The sequence below is a fragment of the Chelonia mydas genome, chromosome 20 (assembly GCF_015237465.2).
Source record: "Chelonia mydas isolate rCheMyd1 chromosome 20, rCheMyd1.pri.v2, whole genome shotgun sequence".
In the NCBI taxonomy this organism is placed as follows: domain Eukaryota; kingdom Metazoa; phylum Chordata; order Testudines; family Cheloniidae; genus Chelonia; species Chelonia mydas.
Genome location: NC_051260.2, coordinates 14,078,369 through 14,089,493, shown reverse-complemented (window position 1 = coordinate 14,089,493; position 11,125 = coordinate 14,078,369). Strand labels below are relative to the sequence as shown.

The 11,125-nt window shown below is 54.4% G+C and overlaps 1 protein-coding gene across 2 annotated transcripts in view; it reads left to right on the top strand.

Annotated features, from left to right (window-relative positions):
* Nucleotides 1–9,354, top strand: part of LOC102941668 (adhesion G protein-coupled receptor E3) — a 123,058-nt gene extending 113,704 nt beyond the window's left edge. Inside the window, exons 1-12 of one of the 2 annotated variants that reach the window (XM_037887915.2) lie at nucleotides 172–1,106; nucleotides 1,829–2,006; nucleotides 2,515–2,634; nucleotides 3,351–3,550; nucleotides 4,209–4,379; nucleotides 4,548–4,742; nucleotides 5,293–5,528; nucleotides 6,147–6,213; nucleotides 6,995–7,086; nucleotides 7,355–7,523; nucleotides 7,640–7,747; nucleotides 8,273–9,354. In XM_037887915.2, coding sequence (XP_037743843.1) covers nucleotides 1,065–1,106; nucleotides 1,829–2,006; nucleotides 2,515–2,634; nucleotides 3,351–3,550; nucleotides 4,209–4,379; nucleotides 4,548–4,742; nucleotides 5,293–5,528; nucleotides 6,147–6,213; nucleotides 6,995–7,086; nucleotides 7,355–7,523; nucleotides 7,640–7,747; nucleotides 8,273–8,278 — 1,584 coding nt within the window. In that variant the 5' untranslated portion in view covers nucleotides 172–1,064 and the 3' untranslated portion in view covers nucleotides 8,279–9,354. Of the gene's footprint in view, nucleotides 1–171; nucleotides 1,107–1,828; nucleotides 2,007–2,514; nucleotides 2,635–3,350; nucleotides 3,551–4,208; nucleotides 4,380–4,547; nucleotides 4,743–5,292; nucleotides 5,529–6,146; nucleotides 6,214–6,994; nucleotides 7,087–7,354; nucleotides 7,524–7,639; nucleotides 7,748–8,272 lie in introns of those variants that run through there. The other variant, XM_043533052.1, reaches the window with a different exon arrangement.
* The last annotated feature ends 1,771 nt before the right edge of the window (nucleotides 9,355–11,125 follow it).

Sequence of the window (11,125 nt, the reverse complement as noted above, 5' to 3'; positions counted from 1 at the left end):
TTCAGAGTAGCAGCCGTGTTAGTCTGTATCCGCAAAAAGAACAGGAGGACTTGTGGCACCTTAGAGACTAACAAATTTATTTGAGCATAAGCTTTCGTGAGCTACAGCTCACTTCATTGGATGAAGTGAGCTGTAACTCCCAAAAGCTTATGCTCAGATAAATTTGTTCATCTCTAAGGTGCCACAAGTACTCCTGTTCTTTTCTCTGGGAATAGTTTTCCAACTAGTTATGCACCTACCTTAGAGTGGCTCCATATAGGTTGTCTTTCCCTAGTTTGTTTATGAGGTCACGTGAGACAGTGTCAAAAGCCTTACTAAAGTCAAGATATACCATGTCTACCACTTCCCCCCATCCACAAGGCTTGTTACCCTGCCAAAGAAAGCTATCAGGTTGATTTGACAAGATTTGTTCTTGACAAATCCATGCTGACTGTTACTTATCACCTTATTGTCTTCTAGGGGTTTGCAAATTGATATTGGACCTTTTAAAACTTCTGTAGCTTTCCTAGTGGCTGGTCCCCAGACTTACACACCCATTGTCTTCCTGCAGAGAGCATTGAATCTACAGACCATATACTCGGATTTCTTCTGCTGATTTTCATGCCGTTTCTTTCCAGTATGCATCTCCATGTCTCTCTGCATCATCTTTCACTTCCTCTTTCCTCTCCCCCACGAGCACTACATCATCTGCAAATGCCACGTCCCAGGAGACAACTCTCTGGCTGCTTTCTGTCAATGCATCCAGCACCGACGTGAACAAAAAGGGGCTTAGTCCCAAGTCTTGATTTATTCCCGCTGTTACTAGAAACTGTTCCCTTTCTCCACATGAACCTCTTGCTCTGGCAACACCACCATCGTATATGTCCTGGACACGTCTGATATAAAAGCTTTATTCACTCAATGAGGGGTGTCAGGATCAGGCCCCTCCATAAGGCAAACACCAATGTTGGTCGCCTTTCAGGCCCTGCAGAACTCACCCCCTGCCCTGGGTCTCTCTGCAGGTAAAGCGGAGCAGCGGAAACAGCAGTTTTTGCTCTTTCTTTAATTCGACCTTAGAGATTCTGATGTCCACGTGTGGAGACGGGAGTGCGACGTTATCACTGGAGGTGAGAGGCTCCATCCCTTGAATGTGCTCTGCGGGCTAGTGCCCCGGAGTGTGCCCCAGAGTCCTGCGTGCTGCTGTGCCGGGTTAGGAGTCTCACTGGGGGGCGGGGAGACATGTAGATCCTCTTCAGAAAAGACCTGTGCCCTCCACTGCTGGGTGGCGGGGTACACCCTCTAGTGGTGTTTGTCTGTGTCTGCGTGCACATGCCCTCCAGGGGTGTGAGTGCACGTTTGTGTTTGTCCACCCACATGCGCCCTCTAGTGTTCAGACCTGTTGTTGTTCATCAGAGGTGCTATACTGCTAACGCTTAATGGGGATTCTCCTTCAGCTCATCTGTCATGACCTGAGTTTTTTAGGCAGCAGGATCTGGGCTCTATCCCTGCCCTGCCAGACATTTCTGAGCAGCTGGACAAAGCATAGAGACAGCCTAGGAAGCCATCGGCTTCTGACAACGTTGTTCCCTGGCATCTGTAATGGAGGGATGGGGGAGCAGGAGCCAAGAAGGAATGACAAAGGGTTCTAGCCCCAGTTGGCCTCAGGTCCCAGTGGGGCCCCGAGTCAGCCTCAGTGGACCCCCTTTGTAAAGGGCTCCCCCTCTGAGAGTACTGCAGCCCCCGAAACTGGGAGAGGCTGTGATGCCCGATGCCCCCTGGGAACACATGGGACATGGCACCTCAACCCCCAGACTGCTTGCTCCCAGGGCTTTTCCTTTCCTGTCCCCAGAACACGACTCGCTCTTTCAACTCCCTCCTGAACAGCGTCTCCCTCTGGAAGGACAGAGACAAGCAGGAAGTGGGGTCAGCCGTGACGGTCCTGCTGCAGAGCGTGGAACTGGCCGCACTGGCCACTGCGCTCCGGTCCCCGGAGAGGACAACACAGAACGTGACGACAGAGTCTCTGGGTGAGGGGGGACGTGTCGCTCTCAGTGCCACCTGCTGTCTGCTGTGAGACACGGGGTTCTACACTGTGCCCCAAATCCACTGGAAGTTAGAGCCTGTATGCCGTTGTGGATGTGAGCCTGTGTTCAGTACAGACCCAGAACAGCACTGCCCCTGCACCAGGAAATAGAACCCAGCCCCACCAGGAACAGCAATGCCCGAGAAGGGTTTAAATGTAATATCTGGCATTCCACCACGAGGGGCCGCCACGCTGAGCCAGGCACCTACCTCCACCCCCACTACTCCCCCGGGAGACACAGCCAGAATGGGGGGAGGGGATATGGGGGGGTGATCAATGGAACTCGTTGGGGGGGCTCCAAACTTCCCCCTCCCACAGTGCAGAAGAGTCCTGAAGCCCCCCAGCTCCAAGTGGAGTGGGAGGGGGGTGGATCTGGCCCAGAATGGACAGATTCCCAGGGAAGGGGTTTCACAGCGAGGGGCTCTGTCATTCCTCACCCCCACCCCCCGCAGCTATCCAGACGCGGCTCGTCACTGGGAACTGCAGCCGGGACAGCGAGGTCTTCACGCTGAGCGCTCACAAGGACACGATGGAAGTGCACTGTGATACAGTCACCAGGGCAGCCACACAAGGTACCACCCTGGGGATGGCGACACCCAGGGCCCAAACCACGGCACAGAGCAGTTCCCGGGCAATGAACCCCAGTCTGGATTTCCCCGTTCTTCCCTCCCTCCCTCCCCATGGATCCCCAGGCCGGGCCCTGGCCTCTGTCTCCAGCCCTGGAGTTCTCCTTGCTGGCTGACCAGTGGTTCTCAGGCTGTGGGCCATGGAGCTGACACCTTCCTTCCTGGCCGTCCCACAGCTTGAGCCCCAAGCAGTGAGGAGTTGGGGGCACAGAGGGGAGACGGCTCATGAGAGGGTCTCTGGTATGAAGTGGGCCCAGCAAATGGAAAGGGCAGGGACGCCCTAGTCTAGCTAGACTCCCAAATGGAGATGTGGGGAACTAGGGTAATGTGTACCCCTACCCTCAGCGGCCATATTCAGGGCCCCGAATGCTCCAGCACCAGGTGAAGCTCATCCCTGGCCAGCCCCTCTCCTGCTCTCACTGAGAAAAACTATCTTCTTCTCTGCATCCTGCAGCTAGATGTTTCCAGCCGGACGTGCTCCTGGAGGCTCCGAGGGAGGAGGTAGCACGGTCCAGTGGGTAAATCTTGAGTTGTGGCCAGGATCCTGGGTTCCATTCCCAGATCTGCCACAGACTCACTGTGAGCCCTGGGCACCTGGCCGGCTCATTCTTCGCCATAACGTCTCCAGCTCCCTAATGAGGGATCATCTCCTCTCCCAGCAGGTTTGGGGGCTGCTGCTTTTATTTCCTACTCCACCCTGGACTCCAACATCAGTGCGAGACATCTCAGTGAGGGAAATCTACCGGCTGATGGGAAGCTGGAGAAGTGTCATCTCAACTCCAGGGTGGTGAGTGGGGCTGTCGGAGACGGGAGACCCATTAACCTCTCCAGATCCGCAAACTTCACCCTGTGCCACAGACAGGTGCGTGGAGGAAGATCCCCTCGCTTTACTCCATATCTGGGCCTCCAGAGGGGCATATACAAGGCACAATCTCCTGTCTGGCATTTGGACCGTGCTGCCTTTCTGGCTCCCGATGGTCCTAAGAAGCAGAGGCCTCCTTTTTCCTGATGCGATGGGGCTGTTTGACTAGAGGAGGAGAATAGGGGTCGCACCACGACACACGGCCTTGCAAAGTGCTCTAGGGTAACAGCTCCGCTTAGCTCACCCCTGAGCCGGAATAACTGGACAGCCGCTTTCTACAGATAGTGGAGTTCAGGAAATCAGCATGAAACACTTTGATACGGTGATGCAGTGGTGAGGGTGCATATGTGTTTGTGTGCACAGCACTGCCCCCTGCTGGGTGCAGTCAGAAGTACTCGGCCAATGGCCACGTTCCGTTTCGTGCTAACGGCTAGCAAGGGTTTATTTCCCTTTCGCTCCAGTAGCAGGGCATGTGCGTTTGGAGCAGCAGGATCTGTGCTCTCTCTCGGCTCTCACCGGGATGGCCCCAGTGGGTGCTGGGGCTGCGTGGGGAGAGCCGTGGAGCTGTAGGTGGCCTCGGGTTTGCTATAGACATGTGATAACAGAAACGATGTTCTGTGGTCCCGTGAGGATGAGGATGATTCTGTTGTGTTTCCAGGCCATAAAACAGGAGGAAGAGGCTCTCTGCGTCTACTGGAAAGTAGTGGCCGAGAGCGGCAGCTGGTCTCTGGACGGCTGCACCGCCGTGCACACGAACAGCACTCACACCACCTGCCGCTGTGACCATCTCTCCAGCTTCGCCATCCTAATGGCTCCCACCACAGTGACGGTATCTCACCGTGAGACTCGGATCACAGGGCTGGACCCTGAGCTCTGCGCTCAGCCATGGGCAAAGCTCTCCCTGGAGCGACTGGAGGTTTTGCTGGGGGAAAGGCTGAGTCGGAGCCGAGGGGGCTGGGCTGGGGTCACCGGTGATTCTCCCTTTGCTGTGTTACAGGAGAGTGAGCCACTGACCATTGTCACCTACGTGGGACTGGCCCTCTCTCTGCTGTGCCTCTTCCTCGCCATCCTCACCTTCCTCGTGTGCCGCTCCATCCACAACGTCAGCACCTCCCTCCACCTGCAGCTCTGCCTCTGCCTCTTCCTGGCCGACCTGCTCTTCCTTATCGCGCTGACCCGCACCGGCAGTCGGGTGCAGCCTGATTCCTCCACTCGCTGCAGGGCTGGGGTGTGTGGCTCTCAACCCCTTTATGCTCCCTGGATTCTGGGCTATGCAGGACACAGGGGGGATTCCCACGGGGGTGTTTCCACCCTGTTTTGCCCCTTCACACTGGGCACAGTGGTCTGAGTGTCCCCAACCCCTGGAGTTCAGCCAGTTCTATCCTTATATCAGAGTGTCCCTTTGCCTCGATTCCTCTCCTACGTGACTTGCCCATGGTCACCCAGGGACTCTGTGGCAGGGCTGGGAACAGAACCTGGATCCCCTGAGCCCTGATCCCCTGCTCTAACCACTAATCTCTGCTCCCTTCCTGCACCAGCAATGTGCACCTGCAGGACCTTCCATAGACCGAGGAACCTGCCGTCTCTGAGTCATGGAGCACTATAACTGGAGAACTGTGCTAACAAGAATCCCGGTGTGACCCCCCCCTCAGGTCTCCCCCATACTCCCCCCGGCAGGTCTCCCCCATACTCAGCATTTCCCTTCCCCACTGCAGTGTCCCTGGGCTCTCTGTCTTCCCCAGGTGGCGTGTGCTGTCATTGCTGGCTTCCTACACTACCTCTTCCTGGCCTGCTTCACCTGGATGTTCCTGGAGGGGCTGCACCTCTTCCTCACCGTCCGGAACCTGCAGGTTGTGAATTACACCAGCGCCAGCCGGTTCAAGAAGAGATTCACGTACCCGTTCGGCTACGGAGTCCCAGCCCTGGTGGTGGCTATTTCTGCAGCGGTGAATCCTGGAGGCTACGGAACTTCCAAATAGTACGTGCAGAGCCCACCCCGAAGGGGAGCCGGGATGTGGCTTCCATGCGGTTGTCCGGCTCACCCCAGGTCTGACTTGAACCCAGATTTCCGTGCTCACCCTGCCTGGCAGCTGACTGTCCCCCTGGGACCCTTCCCATCCCCAGGGACACTAGGCTGCCCCGAGCGCTGTCGTTGAGTTGCCCACCTGTCAGACATCTACACTCCTCGCCCCACTGATGATGCGGAAGAACAAGCCAGAAAGATCCCAGCTTGACTCCCAGGTCCCAGGCTGGGTTTGTGGGGCTGGTGGGTAGGAAACAAACGCACCTTCTTACTGTGGGCAAATCCCTGAGGATCCCCTCTAAAGTGAGCGACTCCATTAAAACAGGGTGTGGCGTGTTCTCGACAGCCCAGTCTAGATCCTCATCTCGTGTTTTCAGGGTAGCTCCACTTCCTGAGGTAGATGGGGAGGGCCGTTAGCCTGCTGCCCGCAAGAGCGTCGGCCATGTCACAGGCAGGCCGAGATCCATCTCGCTTTTGAGAGCCAGCTGCCCTGTGACACCCCCTCTCTACCCCGGTGCTGAAAAAGGGTCATAATCCCATTAAAGTCACCTTCTTCTTCCTCCCTGCCTGCAGCTGCTGGCTCAGCCAGGACAGAGGCTTTCATTGGAGCTTCCTGGGTCCAGTCTGTGCCATAATCCTGGTGGGTACCTCACAGAACCACAGGGCCCCATTCTCCTCTCCCCTCTGTGACCCCCTTGATTTCAGTGAAGCAGGTAGTAGAATGTGGCCCATAAAACACAAGGAAAGACCCAGTTAGGTCCCGCCTGGCTCGTCTGCTGTGGTCAGTCCCGGGATTAGTCCCTGAGCTGTATCCCCAGGCCTACAGCCTTTACTCGGGCACAGCTCCCATGGAAGTCAGTAGGAGTTTTGCCAAGTGAAGACAGCAAGAGTGTGATGTAGTCTAGTTAATGACCCAAGGAACGAGGAAGGGAGAGGGCTACACTCTGCAGTGGTTGTTGTAGGGGGGGAAACAAATGTCCCTACATATTCCTCCATAACCCCTGGGGAAGTTGCGGGGAGGGGAATTTGTTACAGCCTGAAAGTAGCAGGAAGTATTCTCGAGGCAGGATCTGGAGTCTCTGAGCCAGATCCTGCTCTCAGTTACACCAGTGTAAACCCAAAATAACAACTGACTCCACTGGAGAGGCTCCATATTGAACTCTGAGCAGCATCTGGCCTCTGTGATCCCATTGATCCATCTCAGCCCTGGCTGTGCTGTCAGCTCCACGCATGGGGAGGGACCGAGAGCTGCCAGGAGAGGGGATGATTCCCACAGGAGAGGGGATGATTCCCACCAGAAATGAGCAGTCCCCATTTCTGCAATGTTAGGCTCGGTCCCCTGGGATAGTTCTCTGCCTCAGCTGGAGTCACCAGCCCCAGATGGGATGTTTTACAGGAAATATTTCCCACTGTTCCCACAGATAAATATAACGTTCTTTGCCCTTACCCTGCGGATCCTGAGAAACAGACTCTCCTCCCTCAATGCAGATGTGTCCACCCTCAGAGACCACAGGTGAGAAGGCAACGAAACAATCCTAGAGGGTCAGATGCCTTGGTTTGGAGGGTCCTTGGCACTGGGAGGGAGGGAGGGATTGCAGGACGGGAACAGCATATCTAGGATCCATGGGAACAAATTCCCACAGTGTTTGCTTTGACAGTAACCCTGTTCCACATGGGAAAGCTGGGGCCGGTACTTCCACCCCACTCTGTCCAGATCCTCCTGATGCAATTGCTCTCCATAGGGTTATTGTAACGGGATCTCTCCATCTGCCTTTATCCAGGTTACTGACCTTTAAAGCCATTGCCCAGCTCTTCATCCTGGGCTGCACATGGAGCCTTGGTCTCCTCCAAGTAGGACCAGCAGGTACGGTCATGGCGTATTTATTCACCATCGTCAGCAGCCTGCAGGGACCCTTCATCTTCCTGGTGCACTGTCTCCTCAATCGGCAGGTAATGCCCACGGCCCGTCAGCGCCCACCCAGCGCCTTCACCGGCCTCGCGGTGGCCATGTCTGATCTCCTCAGAGTTAGTTACATAGTGCAGTGACTGTGTCCCTCACTCTCCAGGTGAGAGAGGAGTACAGGAGATGGATCAAGGGATTCCGAACGTCCAGTACGAAATCTCAGACATCCGATCTATCCATGTCTGCTGTCCCCACCACCAGCACCAAGACGGTAAGAGGTCCTCTGCTCTGTTCCAATACCAGCCTGTGAAACACTCATCTCTAGCTGGGTCTCCTTACTGCTGTAAAGGTGCTTTGCCCCCCGAATGACTCAGGATTGGTTATGAGCCAGCTGGGAAAGTCACTGGAAGTGTAAGTGAGTCGGTCACTATCGAGGAGTATCCTAGATGTCTTAGGCACCAGAACAGAATGCCCTGTCCTGGCCCCTCCGCATTTCCTTCCCTTGGCTCTCCTGAGAGCTCCAGGGGTCACTCACTGTGGACGAGGCAGGCATTGGCTCTTGCAGTGTAATGATCTGAATATATCAGATTGTCCCTGGGATTGAAACCTTGTCAGTGCAGACGAACCATCCCCAATGAGCAGTCAGCACTGTGAAGAATTTCCCTTGGCTCCATTATCCCTATGGGTCAGGATCCAGGGGCTTTGTGTGTCGCCTCCCAGAGACAACCCGCCAGTTTGCACATTCCACTCTCCGTGGCCTTGGAACCTATTGTCATTGTCCTGCTTTTCTTGCCAGGAGTAACCCTTCTGCCAGGTGGAGGCGGCAACAACCAGGGCCGGGTTCAATACCTAGCAGTTCCAATACAAAACAGAACCAGCTGGAGCCCCCTGTGATGTTGCACTCCCTACGCTTTGTGGAAATATGCTTCTGAATATGACATAACTGGAATATGCTTTACGCTAAATACCCCTTGTAGGGTGTCTTTAGAAGGCTTGTAATCTACTAAGTGTGTTCATCCTATTTGTTTGCATGTTTTATTTCTATATCTGGAGTTAGGAGAATAAGATATAAACTTGTATCACTGATGAAAAACATTAAGTGGAGGCCATTAAGGGTGCTCCAGAAACAATCAGTCATAAATGGCCTTAGTTACTTGAAAGCCTTCCTGTGTACGTGTGGGCCAGCCCGTGGGGAATGGAGACTAGGGGTATTACAGTGACGTGTGACCATGTCACCTGGTAATGGAATCCATCTTAAACCTGGTACTTTCCAAGGAGGGGTGGGGACCCAGAGAGACAAAAGATTCCCGCCTTGTGCCAAAGCTATAAAGGGGGTGGAGCAGGACAAAGGGGGTGCCAGTCATGAGAAAACCACAACTTACCACCTGAGGTGTCTGCTGAATGGAACAAAGACTGTACCAGGGGAAAGGACTGGGCCCAGACTAGGAAGGATTCTAGTCTGTGAAAGAAGCTAATTGGAACATCTTTGAGGGTGAGATATTACCTGTAGTCAAAAACAACGAGGAGTTCGGTGGCACCTTAAAGACAAACAGATTTATTTGGCATAAGCTTTCTTGGGTAAAAAACCCACTTCTTCAGATGCAAGTGGGTGGGTTTTTTACCCTTGAAAGCTTATGCCCAAATAAATCTGTTAGCCTTTAAGGTTTTCACCAGACTCCTCGTAGTTTTTGTGTTTACAGACTAACACAGCTCATGCTCTGATACTTGATACCTGTAATAGGTTTCTTAATGTCCTAGGCTTAGACTTGCGTATTTTGTTTTATTTTGCTTTGTGACTTACTTTGTTCTGGCTGTTATTACTTGAAACCACTTAAATCCTACTCTTTATACTTAATAAAATCACTTTTGAATATTAATAAACCCAGAGTAAGTGATTAACACCTGGGGGAGCAAACAGCTGTACATATCTCTTTATCAGCGATACAGAGGGTGAACAATTTACGAATTTACCATGAATAAACTTTATACAGAGTAAAACAGATGTATTTGAGGTTTGGATCCCATTGGGAGCTGGGTGTCTGGGTGCTGGAGACAGGTAACCTGCTGAGCTGTTATTAGTTGAAGTCTTCAGCTTTGGGGTCATGGCCCAGACTCTGGCTCTGTGTTGCAGCGGGCTAGAGTGTCTGGCTCAACAAGGCCGGTTTCTGGAGTCCCAAGCTGGCAGGGAAAACTGACTCAGAGGTAATTTCAGCACATCAGGTGACAGTCCCAAGGGGATCTCTGTGACCGAACCCGTCACACCCCCACCCAGTAATCTGGGAAAACTTCAGGCCACCCCAGGTGCCTCTAAGAGGCAATTACATCCCCTCTCACAAGCACTGAGTCTGTGTATAACAAAGAGAACTTTCAATAAAAAGGGGAAAGGAACCTGGCAGTAATATGGGAAACCCCACAACCAAAATTCAAAAGCTTGTGACCATGAATAAGGCAAAGCTATTTTTAGTAAAAATCACGGACAGGTCACAGGCAATAAACAACAATTCACAGAAGCCTGTGACCTCTCCTGACTTTAGCTAAAACTATACTGACAAAACGGGGAGGCGGGTTCATCTCAGGGCCCACTGCTCCTGGAGCTCCGGGGTCCCCCACCGCCGCTGCAGTGAATGGGAGCTTCGTAGTCCCCTGCTCCCCATGGCAGCTGAGCAGTTGTGGGGGGTCCCATCACCTGCGGCATCAGGGAGCTCCGGTTCCCCGCCACCTGCAGCAACTGGGAGGTTTAGGGTCCCCCACTGCCCACGGGAGGCTGGGCTGCTGTGGGGTCCCCTCACTCCCTGTAGTGGCTGAGAGATCGGAGGGGGGGGTCTCCCCTCTTCCCGCCGTGGTTAGGCAACTGCAGAGGGTCCCCCGCCATCCGTCGTGGTGGAGCTGGGGATACTTGGTAGTGGAGACGGCCTTTCCCATCCATGCCGGCACGCCCCACGCCGCCCCCTTCCATGGCATCAAGAAGATCAGCATCGCGGCCCAGCCCCTCCAGGAGGAGACGGGTCCAGGCAGCGGGGCCTCGCCAAGTAGGGCCCATCGCAGGCGTTGGGGGTGAGGTGACCGGTGGCCTTCCTCCCCCATCAGGCTAGGGAGCTCCCTGCCCCCTGATCAGTTCTTAGGTGGGGATTATTGGGGGGCAGAGCTAATTGGAGGGGAAAGGCTCAAGTCCGTGACCTCCGTGAAATAATCGTAGCCTTAACCATGAGCAAACTCCTACCCCAGAATATATTGGGCAGTGTCCTTTGCCTCAGTTTCTCCCCGGCGGTGTGAAAGTCCAACAAATTCTCCTTTAACCTGCCTTTGCGCTTTCCCTCCCCTGCACCCCACTCACAGCTGCTGTCCTTGGTCGGCGAAGGCTCAGCGTTCAGAGCATTCATGTGAGTTCAACTCCCGCCGGAGGGGCGGGAGGTGGGGAGATGACGTCGAGAAACATCTCATATGCTGCGGCCCCCACCGCGTATACAACTGAGGTCTGCTCTGACCTACAGACCTACGTCGGTATAACTACGTCGCTCCAGGGGGTGAGAAAACCGCCCCCCCCCGCCCCCTGTGCGATGTAGTTATCCCAGCCTGACCCCCTGTGTAGACACCGCTGGGTGGGCAGGAGAGCTTCTCCCATCGACACAGCTACCGCCTCCTGGGGAGG